Genomic DNA, 20582 nt, shown 5'->3' on the forward strand with positions numbered 1-20582 from the left:
AAATACTGTTTTATTGTAATTAAAGATTTAACGCAAGGCAATAACCTGTGCTAAACGTTAACAAGGGAAACGTGAAGCGTAATTTGTAACGTTAGTTTTACAGTCTCTCAAGCCATGTAAACAGCGCTATCTAGACCAAATTTTTTTAAATAATTTTTCAATATATATAGATAAACGTTAATTGCCAGCACGCAAAATTTTACTCACGATAACTTCATTTATAATAAAATTAGCCTTACATAGAATTATAAGAAATCAATGCTTGAAAATCCCCCAACGTAACTCACAATGCACGCCGAGGGTGGAAATAATGTTGCCATTCGTCATAAATTCAATAGGCACTTAATGGACGCCTGGGACTTTCTTCCTCTTTGTTTAAACCATTTAAGGGTCAGTGGTAATAATATACAGAACACAGTGTTTTAATGTTATTTTTAATAGCCTTTTCATTAGAAGGAAACCGCAGATTTATTGCTCTATTTAAAAAAAATATATCCATAAATCCGTTCTTTCTAATAATACTATATTTGGGTACATATTTTAGAAACATTCTAAAAGCGATTAGTAAAAATATAATTAAAACAAAATTTCAATTTTATGAAATAATTTTTTTTAGTAACAAAAATTATTATTGTTTTCGCAAAGTGGCGTCATCTTGTATCAGATAGTAAATATCACCAGAGTCAAGGTCTGCTACAAGGTCACATGGTGTATAATAATTCATAGACAAGAGAGAACACATATTTTGAAAATAACCATTTGGGATAATCCTTAAATTAAAGACATTTATAAATATTTTATATTATTATTAGATCAGTTTACTAAAAATACAAGATACGAATACAGAGCATGTGATTTGCAACTCTTAAAAAGTAAACATTAAAAATGTCTGACGTCAGTGTTGTCAAAATTTGATGTGTCATGTCTTGATGTAATATTTTTGTCCCACCACAACAATAAAATAGCAAAAAATACACTGAAATAAATTAGAGAAATTTATAACTGTGCTAGAAAACCTGGAAAAGGCAACGCAACATAATGCACTGGTTCGGAGGAACAATCGCTGAAGCAGTAACACTGTCGAAACAAAAAAATGCAATTTTTGTTGTTTTCGTTGAAGGTTTGTTTCTTTTGCATCCCTCTATCTCTTCTATGTGCTTCCACGACGTTTTTTACCCTTGTTAAATTTTATATCTACATATTATTACGTCATGCACTAGTGAAATTTCGTAACCATTGGACATTACTACAACGTTCATATTGATTATTTAACCTTACTATAAACGTTACAGTAAATTCTTGATAAATAGTTAATTAATTGAAATATCAGATTACCTCACAAACAAGATAACATATTCTACTTATCCTTTTGTTGCATTCTGAAAGGTTAACTTAAATTTATTAAAATATAGTAGAAATTTTGGATAAATTAAATCATTTATTTGCTTGGTTATTGCACTGATGATTCATAAAAAATTATAATATGCAATACTTACACCATCTGCTGTCTTTGCTGTATGTATGGATGTATGTAGTGTATTTTCTATCTAGTCTTTTAATAGAAGTGAAGTGAATTTCATATATCTTTTGTGTTTAACTGTTATTTCTGGATGTGACATTAAAGATATGTCTGTCCTATTAGATATAGTAATAATAAAGTTAAAATTGTCTACAGGAGACAATGACTTGTCAAAGGAATTAGCAGCAACAATTGACAATGGATTGGTTTTGAAAAGGTTGGCTGACCCGACAAACTTTTTAGCAATAAAACTGAAGAGTGGAACTGAAAATTATACATATTTTGCACAGATTTGTATCCTTTTTTTAAATTGTTCATTGTATATGCTATTAATTAGAAACTTAACTACTGTAGTAAACTTAAAATACAATAAATTGTAAAGTTAAAACACCTCATGTTGCACTGGGACCTGCAGTTACTGTCTAGATTGTTACTAGGAACTAGAACTCACCACTTAGTTTATTTTAATAATTTCCTTAATAACATGTTAGATCAATTTGTGCCAGTACCATCACTATTCTTCATTGGAAATAATGGCACACCTTTAGAAGTTGTTTGTGCTGGTGTTGAAGCACAGAATCTTGCAGAAAGGATTGACCGTATCCTTGAAGTACACTGTAAGTAGTCAAGAATCAAAGAAATAGTATAAATAAAAGAATATAGCAGACATACTTAAGTGCCACTAATTTTAGATACAATTCTTACTAATGAGGCCTTTATCAGCTGTCAAGTTATTATTTTTTTTTTTAACTGACTGCTACAAAAATATGTACAATGTTTGGATGTCAAAGCTGTGTAATGCATTGTTTGTTATCAGATACTCTGTAATCTTTATGTAAATTTTTCAAATTAAAGTTACAATTTCAGACCAAGGTAAACCACTGCAGCCATCTACATCAAAACAAAATATTAAAGAAGAAACTAAGAACTTACTGCAGTCTGAAGCCGCCGCCACTGAGAAGACTGCCACAACACCTAAAGAGAATGGACCCAATACATCAGAAGAATCTGGTAGACAGCGTTAATTTGTATGATGTCCTGTGTTCTGACTTGAAAGAGTGAAACTGTTTCACATGCTTGCTTCTTGTGGATTTATAATTTTACCTTAAGAGGTGATTTAAGACTAATCTCTCTCGCTGTTTATCATACTTGTAATTTGCTTGACAGAAATCTCTGGACCAGCAGCGAAGATCCCTAAGACTGTGCATCATGAAGTAACCCGTTCGGGGACTGAGTATGAGGTGGTGTGTGATGGTGATATGTGTGTCCGGAAACCAAAGACAGGACAAGATACCCCAGGGCCAAGTCATAGGGAGGATACCAGTACTGAAACCCCTATGGAGTTGGTAAGCCTATAATAAATATTAAATGGATTGGTGGTTAAATTTATTTGAGTAAATATTTGACATAGTTAAAGTGTAATTCCTGTAAGATCAAATATTCTTTATTAGCCCAGTAAAAAAATGAATACAAGATTTGATGATTAATCTGTATAGGAAAAGCCAGCTGAAGACATTGCTGATGTAAATGCTGAGGAGAAGATAGAAAGAGCTAAAGAGCTTATCGAAGCAAGGCGAAGAGAAAAGGCAGAGAAGGAAAAAGAGGTATTTCATCATACTGTTTATTTTTAAAAAGATGATTTTTATGAAATATTTTTACTGAACTTTCAGTTAGAAAGGGAGAAGGAGTTGGAGCGAAGAGCGACAGGTCAAGGTGTTGCTGAACTCAAGAGATGGCAGGCCGAACAAGAGTTCAAGCAGATACAGGTATCTTCATTTGCTAACAATATAAGGCAATAAAATTAGCATTATTACCAAACTTATTGAGATTGATTCCTTGTCTCCAAACCCCCCAGAACCCCTTGTGGTTCCTCGGGGATCAACTTTAGTTGATTAGACAAGTTAGACAAAACATTATATTTGGGGGTTAAATCTTTTCTAGGATTTTAGTGTTTTATTTACGTAACCTAAGTAATTTAGTTATTTTATAAATTAAGATTTAGCACATTTTGTTAATTTTTGATGAGAGGTTCAAGTACCCACCCATTAAGGAAGGGTCGTTTTGAAAAAAAAAAGTTAAATACAATCTATGCCTTTGTTTAAATACAAATGTGTATAATTTATATTTCTGATCGTAGGAGGAAAGAAAACGTGAGAAAATGGAAAATAATTTGGCGAGACAGCGTATATTAGAGCAAATAGCCCAAGACCGTGCCGAGCGAAAGGCGAGGGAACAGCCGCAGACGCAAACAGCGACGGCGCCGCCTGCGCAGACGCAACTGAGTAAGATATATTCTATTTTCATTAACGGTCTCCACACATACATTGCTGTTTCCATTTTACTATCAAAAAAATTGCAATAAAAGTTTACCTAGATCTTTCAAAACACGTTACTGTGTTCTTGTATTTAAAAAAGCAGTTAAAAAACTGCTTAATTAAAAAATTAATAGCAAATTTGCGTCGTAAGGAACGGGTGTGATCACCTGTGTTGACCTAATACATACAGAACTAAGGTCCAACCAAAAGGTGTTCAGGAAATGTTAAGGAGGTGCATGTCTCGTAGGGGCTGTATGAAGTTTGACATATTTGAATGCGTTCAAGAGCTAATGATGATTTTCGGACATACCGTGTCTGCTTTGGTGGAAGCACATGTATGAAAGTCATCGTTACGAGTATAGCTGAGTCCGTTCCGCTCGCAGTGGAAGGCGGACATAAATTGTGACTACGTGTGTGATACGAATTAGAAAATGGACCTAAGTGTGTGTTAGAATTACCTGTGTTGGTTATAATATTTACTTGGAGTTAGATTGAAAGTTTAGCTCTAGTCGAAACAATTATTGTTTAAAAATAGTAAATATTAGCAGTAGAATTTTATATTAAATACTTTTTATAACTATGTATTTTCTTTGTAGTTATACTAAATATATATATAGAAAATATTATTAAATTGTGATTTATGTTATATTTACTATGAGAAATCAATGCAGTTAATTTGAATTTTGTAACATCACCGGAAAGCGTCTTGTCTTGCAAGGCGTAGACGACGGCGTGTGTCAGGCACACGAGGCTGATCACCCACTTGCCAATTAGATTAACAAATCATAAATACATAAATATTATGATATTTAAGGTTATACTTGCTAGCGTTAAAATCCTAGGCAAGATAAGAACGAATTAGTAAAACCAAAAAAAAAATGTTTTTTTTTTATCACAGCGTCTGGAGATGGCACTCCTCGCGCTAGAGTCCAATTCAAGATGGCCAATGGTGAATCTCACACAGCGCATTTCGAAGCGTCCACTACGGTTGAGGAACTTCATCAGTATGTTGCTGATAATTTGCAGGTAATACGGAACAGATAATTATTATTTTTACATAATTATTTAAAACACTTCCCGACCTGTGAAATGTGTGTTTAAATGTCAATAGTATGTGTATACTATATGTAGTGTATGTATTAGATAACTAAATATATAAGAGGGTGAGACCTAAGAACCTAACAACCCTAACACATAAATAGTGAATAAATAAGCACGGAATGTCTGCACCAAGAGACCTAAGGTAACAGCCGGAGCCTCACGGCTGGGATCAGAGGTTCAAGATGCTGGGATTCTCTCAAAGCAGGCAGGCTCTCCACGATAATTAAGGCTTCAAGTAGTCTTTGCCACTTGAGGAAGCGAGAAATGAATAATACAGAGCAATATTCAAATCTGATTTATTATATAGAGACATATATATTCTTATGAGCTGTTCGTGTATCGCGCACTTAAGAATGTTCAGCGGTATTTGATAGTGTAACACGCCTTTAGTTTACAGATAATTACATAAAATTTCTAATAACAGATGACACGCCTTTACCCGAGGGATCCATCTAGGCGACTAACATTTAGCTATAAGTAAATACTAATAACATTTGAAATTAAAGTTAAGGATGTAAAATAAGGCGTTATTATTATTATTAACAGATGACACGTGCCTCGTTTTCTCTCTGGACTGCGTTCCCTCGTCGCGAGTTGACAGAAAACGATGCTACTCTGCGCGACTTACAGCTAATCCCTTCTGTGGCCTTGCTCGTGCTTCCGAGACGTACCACCGTCGTGTCTTCTAGTCCTTCGCCATTTAGTTCTCTTATTGGTGAGTGTCCTATTTACAATATTTGTTTCAATAGCAGTTCTACTGTTTCGTGATAATCCTTTTTAATAAATCTATCTTTAATAAATAGTCTATCGCATGTTGTAATGGGTCTAAGGCAGTGATTCTCTATGTGGGACCTACGCCACACAGGCGTTGTAAAAGAAATACCGTCACATTTTTCGGTTACGCGTCACATTTTTCCGTTACGCGCTATCTACTCCTTTTCCCTACCGATAACAATGATAGTAATAATTATATTACAATTAATGAAATTCTGTAATCTTAGTAGTAATAAGGTAAAATGAAATAATTGTATCATTTGTATTCATGTCTATGATATTAAAAGCCTTTTGTTAAACTTTATCTAATTTAAGTTTATTTAACCAATTTCTGTAAAGTTGCATATAGTAGATCATTTTAATAGGTCGAAAAATAAGAACATAAAGAAGTTTCACTTCTTACGTGTGTACACTAGCACACATTATTTTAATATTAAAAATTATTATGTTACGTAATTGGCATAAAAGACTTAGAAAGACTATATTGTAATGCATGCCGGCTTCCTCACGATGTTTTTCTTTGTACACTCGCTCATTAAAAATCCTTGCACAACTGTGATTCGAACGCACGATCTTAGGTTTGCATCGCTGTTATTTTATTGCGATCGATTTTTTTTCAGCATTTTTCTCACAGCTTTTCTCCTCAATGGTGTTGGATCCATCATATCAGCTATACACGTGGATTCGGTCGCGTTTGTTTGGGGCAACGAACTCCACGCCCACCCAGGGAGGTAGTCCGGGAAACGTTTCGCCGGGGAACATTCCTCCAGGCAACATTCCACCCGGTATCAGACGCAGGGGAAATGTACATAGACTGACAGGGGACAGGCCAGACGATGATAATAATACATGGAATGGGAATTCTACACAGCAAATGTGAGTGTTATTTTTAAGGATTTTTTGAAATTTTTTTATATTTTTTGTTTAGCTTATATTGCATGTGGACTTCCCTATAACAAATTAATTAAATATTTTACAGGTAAACGATGTATTAATGAAGATTTCACAATTACTAAGTCGTCGACATATAATTTCATTTAATATACAGACTACATTTAATATATTTATCTGGCGTCTCAGTACTTAAGGGACTTGATACTAGTTGATATAAAATTATTATTTATATATATTCCCGTATTTATATTTTATGATTTAGCTGTAACACTAGGTGATTTAGAATGGAATAATGGATGGTTAATAATATACAAATTAAACACTATTTTTTTTCCAAAAATACGCTTACTGTATGTACTTTTAATGCATATAAAGGGTGGATTATATTTGGTCCTCAGCTATAAAGTCGTGATTATTTTAATTGGATTACATGTAATATAACTTTGAATTTGTAATCTATATCGATTATAAAATGTAAAACTATATTAGAAACATTATAACACAGGATTTATGCCTTATTCCTATTCGTTTTCTAGTATAGTTATAAATTATTGTGATCTAATTTATAAATAATAAATATGTTTATATTGCATTTTGTATTTTTTTTATCCCAAAAAAAATATACGAAATTATTTTTCCAACTTCTTCCTTTATTTAGTAAATTACTTACAAATTATGACAAGCCCATAGTCAATAATAATGTAATGCATATGATTCAATTCAATATAATAAAGAAATGCTTTAAACTCGTAAAAAATTGCTTCTGTTATGTCAAATACATAGCATTTTCAAACTTTTTAAATTTCAAGCTGAATACTGGCCAATTATACTAGTTTGACAATCAACAAAAAAAAAAACTAGACTAGTGGCAAACTCTATGGGTGCATATAGTCTATATAAAACGAATAACAGATTTTTTTATTACCTAATATTCGTTTTAAGACAGCTGTTTGTCACATAATTAAGTATATCGAACGTTTACGATTTTTGATTTATATAAGAATGAACGTCTAAAAATATTAAATTACAATATCTACGTAACTCTCTCTTAACAATCCAATATTAATGTTAAAAAAATCGTATAGCATATAATTTAGATCACTTTCACTCTTAAGTAAGACTTGAATTAGGGTTCCTCAGTTTATAAAAAGTAAACATTTGATTGTCTGCATTGATCCCTAATTAACATATATATATATAATATATTCATAAGAAAATATTCATATGATTTGCTCATGTGGGGCAGACTTCTTTAATAGCGATAATTATATGATAAGGAATATCCTCCTATTCCTTAGCACGTCTGCCACCTTGTTAGGTGTAAGTTGTCAATTGACAGCCCCTTCAAAATGTTAAAAAACAAGTAGGTATACTATTTGCTCGTGTCTTTGAGGTTGAGAAACCCCGTCAAAATGAAAAAGGCAGACATCTTGGACTGTGACTTTTTATGTTATTGATATTTAAAGGTTTTTTTTATAATAAAAAAATGCACGCTTGACAGACCTGCAGTGTTCGTTTAGAAACCCTACGAACGACCGCTGAAAACTAGTTGGCCACCATCGTAGCGCTCCATTTTCTATGAAGAGCGCTTCAAAAGTGTCGACAAAAAAGTGTGGTATATCATTTGCCTGTTGTTTATATTGCATATTAAAAAAAACATAAATGACGCAGACAAGTTTTTGAATGTTATTTTTTGCTTTTTCATGTTTATTTATGGATCAGAATTCTTATTATATTCGCAGGTCAATCAAAATTTCAAAACAAAAATATATAAACGCCTGTAGCTTAACAATGCAGCAACGTACCTTAATTCATAAGAAAATTTTGACGTATAGTTCTAAACCTATCAATAAATATTTTTTTAAGGGCTCAGTCCGTCATTTGTATCATATTAAATTTTTGTCCAATATTATTATACAAAGTAAAGATTGTCCGTCTGCATTGATCCCTCATGAACATATAGTTAGGGAGCTGGCGACCGAAATAGTAACAAATCATATACTAAAATGCTCACCAGCTCCCTAGCTGGCTAGGCAACATTTATTATTAAACAACTGTCCAGTCATGCGCATGCGCAGCTGGGACATACTTAGTTTTCACTTACAGTACCTTTATCTACTTTCTTATAAACAATCTTAGCAACATCTCAACCTAACCTATGCTGGAACAGAAAGTTTTATTCTTGTGCATCAGTAGTTACGAAATCAATTATATGTCAAATAAAGGAAACCAGCTGCTCACCACACAGGGAACACTACACTTTCTCTTTTAACTATACATCCTTTTTTATTACGTGTAATTAAGCTTTTTTGCATGTTCCCATAAACTCCCTAGACCTGGTATAGGGTCGTGGTTAAAATATACATATGATGTTCTGTAATATTTTATGTATGTGGCAACACTTTTGATAGGACGCCAAGAAAAGACGTTACTTTTTAGACCAGTCATTTAATATGGTTTTCGTGAGCGTCTCCCTGAGAATATAAATTAATTACTCTTGTTTGTGTTGAATAAACCAATTAACAAAAACTATCAATGGGTTGTGATTTAAAACAAGCTAGCCCTTCCCATAGGGTTTTAAGGTAAAACTAGATCTGTTTAAGTTTTTCCTGCACTACATATTACTTTTTTGTAAGCAACAGTTCTCAACGCGCACCAAAACGGCCGACTGAATTATCTGAGACTGATAGGCAATGTGTTAGCAGGTATAGTTACGTTAAAAATGGGAGTGCAAATTGTCTCTGATAATTTAATATACATCAAGTTTAGGGTCATAATAATGTAAAAACAGACGAAAACATACATTATACTGTAATAAGACCAACGAACATAGCATTATGATTTCGCTGGACTAGAGATGTTGACCAATCAGAATTCAACGAAACGCGCTGCCGCTTCGTCGTCCCGCTAACTGACATTAGATACGTTATCTAGAGGCCGTCAACTGGAGGTTCAACGCGCACCACAGCAACTTGATTTAAAGTAGTAAGCGCACTGCTCGTAATATACAGAACCTAAAACTTTACCTATCTTCAAAGACAACGTCCATTCATTTAGTTAAAATTAACTGGCTCGTGACGGGTTCGAATCCAGCACGCGATACTTTCTTTCCGTATTGTAATTAATTTGTAATTGCACAATCGTTACGATGTTATTGATAATTCGTTATAATAAAAAAACAATAGAATGAATGAATGAATGATGAATAAGTTATTGAAAAAGAATTTACTTTTCGATATAATACAGTTTTATAAATAAGTTAATAATTATCAAGAATAAATAGGTTTATATAAATTTAATTATATAGAGCAGTGTTGGCCTAGTGGCTTCAGCGTGCGACTCTCGTCCTTGAGGTAGTAGGTTCGATCCCCCGCTGTGCACCAATGTACTTTCTTTCTATATGCTGTTTGCATTTAACATTCGCTCAAACGGTGAAGGACAATAGAGTAAGGAAACCGGCTTGCTGTAGACCGAAAACTTTGACGACGTGTCAGGCCTGGGAGGCTTATCGTCTACTTGTCTATTAGATTAACAAATGTAGATGCAGAAATCTGTAGCTCGACTGATTTTTTATTTTTTTAATGAATTAAAATTTGATAGAATCAACAAATAAATTTTTTTCTTAAACGTAAATTACAAATGATAACTACTTATTATAAATTACAAATGAACCAGCTAACTAAACATAGACACAGGAAATAGAGAAAAAAATTAAACACATTACTTAGTACATTTTAAAAATATCCTAAAACAAAGAATGAAATATACTCTTCACAATTCTGAAGAATCAGTAGTAATAATAAAACAATCTGTATATCCAGATCGTTTTAGAATTGCTATTAGGATCGTGGCTCCTATATGTCCACTAGTGTATGGAGTATATACTCAAAGCGAAGTTACTATACGTATATAATTGAAAATAGTTTAAAGAGATAGGAAATATGCTATTACTGTCTATAAAGAGGTGTGTCAATGTAATAAATTGTATGAGAAACAACAATACAATGAGATAAATGATACACGTAACGGTTGATGCACAGACTCACACGGTGTATGGTTATAATATTTGTACCTAGATATAATAAATAAAGACAGGTACATGTTAGACAATGGCACAGAGCAGATATAAATGGCGGGATTTGGAGGAAGCCTTTGCCAAATACAGATAAATGAATTTAAATGTAAAGTACATTAAATAAAGGGCTTTTATAATTACTCAGATGTCTGTATCTGTTTCGTGATCATTTGGTTTTTTCTAATAGGTAATAAGAACTGCGCCTGACACACGCCGTCGACTTTTTGAGTTTATGATATGCTGCACTCATGTCGATGTAATTATGTATGAGCTACTACTTAAAATTTATAAGTAATGAAATCTAAGAACAAATATGGCAGTTTCTCTTCTTAATCTATCTTTTAATTTCTTGGATTTTAATTATAAATATTATTCGGTAAGTGAAATTAATTTTCTTCTAAATTCAAAATTTTATTCATGTTCATTATGAACACATAATAATCACCATAATAGCTGTAAAATTATAAACAATTTGATGATTCACGTTCACCTACTTTTCATATCACGGGCCAATAAATTCGTACTGGTTTTGTCTTCTTAAAATAATATGTTTTTATAATAAGAAAAAAATATGTAACATTTTAAATTTTCGTTGTTGTTCGTTCACATACGAGCCACCGTTTGGAAAATTGTCATATACAGTTTTTGATCCGGTTCAGATATTTTGTTTATAAAATAATTAACAATTTTTTTTTAATCAAATAGTTGGCGGCTCTTAAAGTTAAATGATTGATACATTGACATACAGACTTTAATTAACTAAATACTACATTAAGCTCGTACGGAATTCGGCTATTTCATCACTTTGAATACGGCTATAAGCTTTCTATTAATGAAAATCACTACATTATTTGCATAACAAGAAACGTAAAAACTGTGTCAAAGTTTCCTTTTAACTTAGGAAAATGTTTGCTTTCCAAATCCTACGATTTTGTAACTTTAGTCACGCAAGACGGATGTTAACTATTTGATTATTTAAACTTAACAAGGATGACTGAAAAAGCGAAAGTTTTTGTTCATATTCCTATTTCGTATACCGTGTGTAGCGGTAGATGTTAGGGCTGCCTAAACAAGAAATGCAAATTTAAATTTTGTAAAAAATGTTATTTATAATGTAATAATAAATAATGTTTTGCATTTGATTGACATGATATAATACTTCCTGTTTAAAGTATTACTAGTTTATCCGTAATTTATCTGCATTTTTTATTTATAGCCAAGGTAACACATAATTTCATAATTTGCGCCACACGACCAGTCGATTTGTTTTGTTCAAGTGAGTATAAATTTATATATGTTCGTTGGTGGAGAGCAACCAGGCAAATAATCACTAACCATTATTTAATCTCTGCATTTAAAATATCATTGATTCATATAGGAAACTAATTAGCAAATATACACTCATCATTAAAATAAATTTATATTGACTGCCAGTTGACTCAAATCAAGGAACGGAAACTCCACATTTTTTAAGTTGATAATTATTTTGGTTACGCTATTGTTGATGGAGAAGTGAGAAAAGAAAAGGAGCTGCAAGAGCAAGCATTACCTACAACTTAACTGTCAGAATAACGAAATTGAAGCACGTCCTCAAACTAGTGAGAACAGATCTTATGAGAGATATACATAATAATATCGATAGTCAAAGAAAGTTATTATGTGGGACAACTGACAACCCTACTACCAATTGTGGAGAAAGAAGAAATGGCGGTCATTGGACTGTCAGTTTTGACAGCGCACTGGCCGCGCGTTGACGCGGGCCAAATTTTTCAATAAAACAAAAACTTAGCAAAACCCCTTCTTAGTTCCAATGATGGATATAAAAGACATTATAAAATGGTTCATACCATGTTATCATTTACTATTGCGTTTCGCTAGAATGGATGTGCGTTTGACTTTCGTTTGTTTATTTTTATTTTTTTCGTGTCCCAGTTACGCGGGAAAAGTGAACAGTGCAAAAGATGTAGGTTTTAGTGATAAACATTCTAAACAATTAAATATTAGTAGTGATTATTATAATTATAGCCAAAGCAATGTTCCTTTAAGTGAAGAAAGGTCCAGTTTTGAAGGAGATACCTCGATGGGTAAGTGGCGAGTTAAATTAGGGTCATTGACGTAGCTTTAAATACCTTTGCAATAAAGACCTGATTTATAATACATACAATTTTAATGAATGGTGAAGAGTTGAATCTTAATAGTTTATTTTAGGAATCAAGTCAAATATTTATTTTGATGTCATATTGGTCTTGAACTTTAATATTCTTGTAAATGTTACCGAATAACATTTGCTTTGAGGTCAGGCTAAAATCTTACGACGACAATACTTACGTTATGCTATTATGTTAATTCGGAGAACTTGTAAAAATCATGATAGATCGATAATACACTTATAAACTAAAGGAGTAATAAATAAAAATATCAGATCTTTTTGAACTTAATATGTATTAAATACTTTTACTTTTACGTAATTAATATTTAAAAAATCATTTTCATATAAAATTTAACCTCAAATATTAAGTATTGTTGAATTTTTTTATTATCCATTGTTATTCAGTCAATTATATTTGATTGATGATAAAAGATTTCTTTCATTTTTATAATTATTTTACAAAGAATTTCCAATTGGGTACTCCTGTATCTAAATTAAATAAATGACCTTTTATGGTTTAGTAACTGAAGCACATGGCATACATCTGGAGGTCTTGAGTTTGGTTTAGAACAAAGCAATTCTTATTTCGGATTTGTAGAATCATACATAATGTTGAAAACTATTAGACATCTGCTCAATTTTTCTAAATTACTTTTAATTTATTATCTGATTTCGTATCAGTTGATCAGCCTATTGTGTCTAACAAACATTCCCCTCGATGTTTTCCTTAATCGTTCGTAAGTGTTAATTGCGCTCAAAGAAGGAAAGGCTTAACTGGAATTTGTACGCGCGACCTCAGGGTTAGTTGCACGCTTAAACCACTAGGTAATAATTATAAAATTAAAATTGCGAGACTAACATACATTTTCTAAATTCACATTTGGATTTTGTTATTCGCAAAAAAGCGCAATTTCTTTACGTGGCCGAGATTTCACAGCACATTGAGGGCAACGAGTAGCCTTAATCACAATCGGCAAAAACTATATTTTCTAAAATATAACACTTTATGGAGGAGACGTAACAGATATCTCGGTCCCACACAAATTCTAAGCGATTTCTCATCAATAATATTTGCCTCATTTTTTTCTTGACAAAAGTTCCTTTAATTCCTGAACTGTGTTTAGAAAAATGCTATACTTTGTTTTGGAAAGTTTATATTAATGAATAAACGTCGAGTATAATTACGACAAAATTAAACTCGTATTTTAATAGTTTCCCACACGTAACTAATATGAAAGTAAAAACTAAGTGGTTATAATGTTATAATATATTTTAACCAGTGGCGGATTTACCAGCAGGTTGAGTAGGTTGGCCTAGGGCGCAGTGTTGCCAGATCAGAGGATTTCCCCCTAGATTTAGGGGTTTCTCAAGCGTGTTAGGGGGAAATAATTAGGGGTTTTTATAAGGGAAATTCTAAAAACACACTAAATACAGACATACTGATTTTGGAACTAAATTGTAGTACATAGTAAAAATGGCCGCAATCGCAAAAACCGAATAAAACTTAAACCCGTCAATCCATTCTCTATTACAGATAGTTTGCATAATGCCTTTCATTTTCCAATAATCCCAACATGACTGCCGTTTTAAAGAACCGCGCCATCGCCCATGCTACCTTCCGCTTGGTGAGGGCATCCTAGGGGATTTCTGGGGGAAATCAAATTAGTCTAGGGGTACGTCGTCGAGACCACCTGCAAAACTGCTAGGGCGGCAGATTTTTGGGGCGGCATATTCGATATTCTAGAGTAAAACAGCTATTTCACCTCCCAGTAATAGTCCTCAGCTCACACATTGTATGAGTAAAAGAGCGAAATTGCAGAAAATGTATTTCCCACTTTCCTCTTCCCTCAGTCCTTCTACTGGTTGGAGGCTGCGCACTGGATGGTTTGTGTATATTCAAATCAAACCTCATATCATTACTTTACGTGCAATTTCAACGAAATTTTTGGATTATAAAAATAATCTTTCACAAGACAATTATAGAGGCAAGTCTTCATAGTCATACCTTGAAAATTTGTAACCGCCACGGTTTCTATTTATTGTTGTATATGTTATTTATTATATTTAATTTTAGAAAATAATGTAGAACTCGAAGCACCTTAAAATATTCCCATGTAATAAACTATACCTGGATGTTTCCAATAACATTTTATTAACGATAAATGTATCTAAATTAAGCAATATTCATTTTTAAGCAAGGCTTATTATGAGTATTGGATGAATAATAAACGTTGAATATCACTGTTTATGATTCCACATTTCATACATATTTTAACAATTTCCAGGTCGTACCTTCGGTCGTCCGTTCAAGAAGATGATCCAAGCGTTCATACCACTCGCATTTCAAATGGGAGCAGCATCCACTTGGGCTGTCGTAGCCGCCCTTGTGGGTGTCAAGACATTAGCCATAACACTGCTCATTCTCAAAGTCTTGTTAATAGCTGGAGCTGCTAAAGTAAGTGTTGAAAAAAAAACCTATAATCGAAATCTGAAAAACGCATTTAATTGACCGAATCTTATAAATAAAAACAAAACAAACTTTTTTTGTCATTAGTCCATTGAAATGTTACATTTGCTGAACATTTGTTAGAGGACACAATTTTATTTATGGGCCGTGTAAGGGGATCATAAAAGTAAGGTAAAAATGTTGTTTTGACCGGCTTGAGCATTGACTAACCCGGTCAACTTTGGAGCGCTGTAACAGCGTTTCGAATTAACGAAATTTAATAAAAATATAGAGGAACATGTTCAGAAAGAGATCTTCTACAAATTTCTTCAGACATCGTTTTTTGATAAAATCAAAAGAAAAAAGTTAATAAGCAAAATAGGATTTTTTTACGTTTTTAATTTATACCTGTTTGAATTTTGGATTTATGATAAAAAGTCACACAGACATAATTGTAGGCACAGCGATATGCTACAAAATGTTCCATAACAAATTTTATGTACATGATAGTTTCGTATAGCCAAAAACGTGTTTTCACCCCTTTTGCCAAAATGGTGGCCGCGGGACAAAGGCGCCAATCCCACACACAGGTTAAGCTTATATTTACCCCCCCCCCCCCCCCATGTTCCAAAAATAATATTACGTCCTCTAACAAATGTAGTGTGGCCCTCAAATTGTAACACTTCAATGGATTTCATAGAATAAACAGTTTTTTTTTTGGGAGTCTGTAGAATGCCTAGTGTTCGTATAGTAAAAAGTACCAACATAACTAACTACATGAGACAGTAATGGTAAACTTATGAAGACATTTATATTCCACTGTTTAAAATGTTACATTAAAAAGTTTTTTTTTAATTTTGATTTTCAATATCAAAGACTATTTAGAGTTATATTTACGATATTAACTCTTACGCACGAAAGCTAAGATAGATGCGGGTACATCAAACGGGTTTACTATCAGGAAATTGTAAAAAAGTAACTTAAAAATGATTTATTATCGTGTTTAACTTTTAGATTGGCGCGCTATTTGGTGCAGCTAAAGGCCATCATGGCGGATGGGAGCAACCTCACCAGAAAGAAATTCATCTGCACATACACGGACAACATGGTGAAGAACATATTCCTATATGTATGTATATACACCTATGTATTATTTGCAAATTATTTATGAATAACGATAGTCTCGTTATATTAGCTAATTTATAAATCAGAGTCCTCTAGTGTCTAGTTTGGAAGCATACAAATTATAAATTTTAGTACAACTACTAACAGTTAGATGGCGCTATAACCAATCAAGTTTTATGTTTTAAAACATTTTATATAATCTGTACGATAAAACTATTTTTTTTTATTTCATTATATCATTATTGTTTTTTTTATTATAAATTTATGAAAGTACATATTTTCCTTAAAATTTTCGTAATTTTTTCGAAGTCACTATTCAATAATAGATGGTGCTTTTTACAGCGCAATGGAATCGGGAGGGTCAAAGTTCGGATCCGAAGCATGTAAACGTGGTGTATGAGCCATATGGCGGACCACAGACTATCAGTACACCGTATGGACATTATATGAAGATTGAACCAGGTAGTCAACAACAATAATTCTACAAATATATTATAATGAGAAAGCTGGCTAGGCTCTGTACGACAGTCTTAAAAAAATCCAATTGAAATCAGTTTGGTTAAATATTTGTTCTGCATTTAAGCAGAATATGAGAAAATGGTTTTCGGTTGTCTTAAGGAGTGTCAAAAATATGTTTGACTCGAGTTTTACTATCAAATGATTTTGTATAGGAAAAATCTAATGCCTGAGTTGGTGTTTCGTCATCTTTATTTGGATTTTCCCGTTTGAAATTTGTAACTTACAAGGAATTCAAATTATTTTCATTTATATAAAGACAAAATAAAATATATTGTCGACTCATTAAATAGCTAATTTGGAATAGATAAAAAAACACAGCAGGCTTACTTTGTGCATAGGGCTTCCATGCTTAACTCCTATATATTTCACAAAACGTCCAAACCTCAAAGTCCTAAGGATATAAAATTGGTAAATAGTACTAAAGTTACCAAATACACAAAAACAAGTATTATAATTATTTAGTAAATTCTAATATAATATGTGAATAAAGATCTTGCTTATTGCATAAGAATTAAGGAAATACTTATAATTGCAATAAAACCTTATTTTTAAGTATAGTAATATCAGTAGATAAGAATTCACGTGATTTCACTATACCATAAATTTCATAAAAATCACATTTTAGCTACTTATTTGATTTTAGGGCAAAATGTCACTAATTCTTTACACTTTGTAATATTTTGTGAATAATTTATTTTTTTCCTTCAATATACTTCAGGGAAAGGAATATGTTAATCTTGTGTTAATTTATTTATTTCTTAATTTTAGTATGTAGTAGTATTATAAGGAAAATAAAACAAATTATTATTTCTTTTCTCTTATTTACCCTTTACCACGTTATATAGATCTATTAAAACAACAATCTGCAAAGGTACTTTGCAATTTTGAAACGATTTATGTCTATGAACTTATCAGTGATCTAATCAGTATAATTTTTAGAAAGAGTTCTGGTCATTCAGGTTCAGAAATTGATTTTTTTAGAGCGTACAATGCTCTACCAGCTGTCTGAGCACAGCAGAAAAAGACTTTCGATTTCCACATCAATTGTCATATTTTATACCGCGCGATATGCCTACGACATAATCTATGGACATTGAAAGAAATTTAAGAAATAATCTTTGGTTCGATATTGTTATTGTTTACATTGTCTGGTGCTGTTGCTCGTATTAACAGCTAGAACCCTTGTCGTACAAATTTTTCTTCAAATACGCATCGGCAAGCTGGAGGAAAAGAATTTGGACATCGGTACGTCTTAGAACGTAAAAATAGAAATGTGACCTCACATTCAGGGTCGGAACTTAGCGCTAAGCGTGACTTCGCTAGGTCAAAAATATTTTTGATATACCTACACTTTACAGAAACCAATCTTTAAAGTATAAACACTGTGGGAGCCTCCAACACAAACTTTGATTATGTTCAATAGACGATCAATCCGTGAGAATTAATGACAGTGACGTCATAATTAATTCAGCTGGTTTTCCTTGGATTATAACCTTGTGTAATGAATTTTTTATACGACTAGACGCTCAAAATGTCCTGATAGCGCCACGTTCCTCAAGATTATGATAGACGTGATGTACCGGCCTAGCCAAGTAATAAGAACGCTGTATTAGCAATAATACGTAGTTTGTATTTTCAAAGAATTAAAGTGCAGGCTCCTATATTTTAAAGACATTTCTAGTTCGGTGGACGATGTCTACAGATACAAATCTAAATCTAATAAATCTGGGTTAAGTGTTTGTTTATTCTAATATGAATAAACGTAATGTAAACAAAAATATAATCTAATTAGCCTCGCCTCACCTATCTCAGACAAGCACAATGTTGGCGCAGCTGTAAAATAACCGGAAAATTATCAGCGGCTAAAATATATCATTCTCTCTTCCAACTTTGATTTGTTACCTTTGATACACTGTTGGGCCATGGGGTTCAAGTGCACAGGCACTTTTTAAAGATTTAAGTTGGCAACTGGTTGGTAGTACTCATGGCCCAAGACGTGCTGGTTCCTCGTCCTCAATAAGTATTGCAATACAGCGACAAAATCTATTTTTGTGTGGTTATAAAAAATACATTGAATAATATTAATCTAATTTTGTATTTTGCTTTACATTTGCAACGGCGTAGACACTGAAACTCCAATTAATCCCGAAAAGTATCTGTCTCTTTTCACCACAGCGTACACTCAATGTACACTGACAGAACAAGATATCAGTGTCAATGAAAGGTCTGCTTTTTTCTGACCCGTAAAGAAAAAGTGCGAAAACCTGCACCAAGAGAAGACGTCTAGAAATTTAAATAAAATACCTACCTTAGATTTTAGCAGGATCTCGAACAGGTTTTGTATATGTGTACAAATTACCGAATTTATAATCAAATCGGTTTGACTTTTAAATACCAAATGTGACATTAAGAATAACCTCTATTTTGCTTTCTAAATATTCAAACATATACAGACTGTTGTAATAAACTTATTAATTACAGTCAGGAACGGGTTCGTTATCAAAAATCTTAACAAAATCCACATAGTTTAAACTGTTTATACTATAAAACGGCGGTCAAAAGACATATGTCGAATATTAAAAATGGTAATTACACGTCAGGGGTTGCTTTTGTGCTATTTCAGAGCTCCTTTGGCTGAGTGGACCCCTAAAACTTCATTTAAAAAGAAATAGGGTTAAATATTTTTTTAATAGGTAAGTTTAGTGACATACTCATGAATGCCATGGTTTGAGAAGAACCAAGCAATCTTGCGTAGTTAAAATCTAGTTACAGTATAATTCAATCAGAATAGTGATTCAGAGTCGGTTCAAGTTCTGTTACTAACAAAATGTCGTCAAAACAGTAATTTTGATACTAGCTGGCCCTAAAATTAATTATGCGGAAAGCTGGTTGAATAATAATGTTATAAAAATGGACATAACGTTTTATAGATAAAAATATATGTAAAATCATAGCGAACAATTTTTAGCAATATTCATAACGGAAAACTTCAAAGAAATAATTCTGAACAAACATTTAGGAGACACCTTCCTAATATTTACCGTAAAACACGCTGTTATTTACAGAGGTAAGTAGTACTTAATCATACTAACATATAGTATTGTCTTTGGTTAACATAGCTTTTACACATTGAAAGAAAACATTTTTTTAACCGGATTAAAGCTATTAGTATTATTATAAACTTAGAATTGTTTACATAATTTTTAATTGAAATTTTTCCGACGTTTCGCGTGCTTTACAGCGCCATGCGCGCTGTAAAGCACGAATTTAAAATTATGTAATATAACAACATTGTTAGAAGTGCCAATAATATTATATATACATATGGTACGTAATACCATCGACGGCAAAATAGAAATCGAATCGAATCGATATAATCGAATATTCGCCAGAGTAAATATTTTCTTTTATAGAACAGGGTTCAAACGGGCAGGAGGCTTACCTGATGTTAAGTGATACATGCATAGATTCTCTAAATGCCAGAGGGCTCGCGAGTGTATTACCAGCCTTTTAAAAATTGGTACGCTCTTTTCTTGAAGGACCCTAAGTCGTATCGGTTCGTATTCCAAATACAATATAGTATTACTAAAAAGTCCAAACACGGTTGTAATAAGTATAAATTAAGTCTATTTAATAATATAGTGTTTATAACGATTACTAAACAT

The 20582-nt window shown here is 32.5% G+C and overlaps 2 protein-coding genes across 3 annotated transcripts; both read left to right on the top strand.

Moving 5' to 3' along the window:
- Positions 1-889: 889 nt before the first annotated feature.
- Positions 890-7152, top strand: LOC123717352 (UBX domain-containing protein 4). 2 transcript variants are annotated; one of them, XM_045673295.1, is made up of 12 exons: positions 891-1120; positions 1676-1813; positions 2011-2136; positions 2387-2530; positions 2687-2865; positions 3016-3123; positions 3190-3285; positions 3657-3801; positions 4733-4860; positions 5482-5650; positions 6330-6585; positions 6689-7152. In XM_045673295.1, the coding sequence occupies exons 1-12, from the start codon at positions 1039-1041 to the stop codon at positions 6690-6692; spliced, it is 1575 nt and encodes a 524-aa protein (XP_045529251.1). In that variant the 5' UTR covers positions 891-1038; the 3' UTR covers positions 6693-7152. The 2 variants fall into 2 exon arrangements, with proteins under 2 accessions (XP_045529252.1, XP_045529251.1); XM_045673296.1 differs by lacking the exon at positions 6689-7152 and having other exon boundaries at positions 890-1120; positions 6330-6589.
- Positions 7153-12428: 5276 nt separating this feature from the next.
- Positions 12429-17290, top strand: LOC123717353. The gene is made up of 4 exons (XM_045673297.1): positions 12429-12762; positions 15113-15282; positions 16288-16402; positions 16741-17290. Exons 1-4 carry the CDS (start codon positions 12489-12491, stop codon positions 16875-16877), a joined length of 696 nt encoding a protein of 231 aa, XP_045529253.1. The 5' UTR covers positions 12429-12488; the 3' UTR covers positions 16878-17290.
- The last annotated feature ends 3292 nt before the right edge of the window (positions 17291-20582 follow it).

Source organism: Pieris brassicae, chromosome 12 (genome assembly GCF_905147105.1).
Source record: "Pieris brassicae chromosome 12, ilPieBrab1.1, whole genome shotgun sequence".
Taxonomy (NCBI): Eukaryota; Metazoa; Arthropoda; class Insecta; order Lepidoptera; family Pieridae; genus Pieris; species Pieris brassicae.

Coding starts and splice junctions, on each gene's coding strand:
- LOC123717352 (XM_045673296.1), top strand. CDS start 1,039: ATGCACTGGTTCGGAGGAACAATCGCTGAAGCAGTAACACTGTCGAAA. Junction 2,866..3,015: donor CTGAAACCCCTATGGAGTTG/GTAAGCCTATAA, acceptor TAATCTGTATAG/GAAAAGCCAGCTGAAGACAT. Junction 5,651..6,329: donor GCCATTTAGTTCTCTTATTG/GTGAGTGTCCTA, acceptor ATTTTTTTTCAG/CATTTTTCTCACAGCTTTTC.
- LOC123717353 (XM_045673297.1), top strand. CDS start 12,489: ATGATGGATATAAAAGACATTATAAAATGGTTCATACCATGTTATCAT. Junction 15,283..16,287: donor TAATAGCTGGAGCTGCTAAA/GTAAGTGTTGAA, acceptor TTTAACTTTTAG/ATTGGCGCGCTATTTGGTGC. Junction 16,403..16,740: donor TGAAGAACATATTCCTATAT/GTATGTATATAC, acceptor TGCTTTTTACAG/CGCAATGGAATCGGGAGGGT.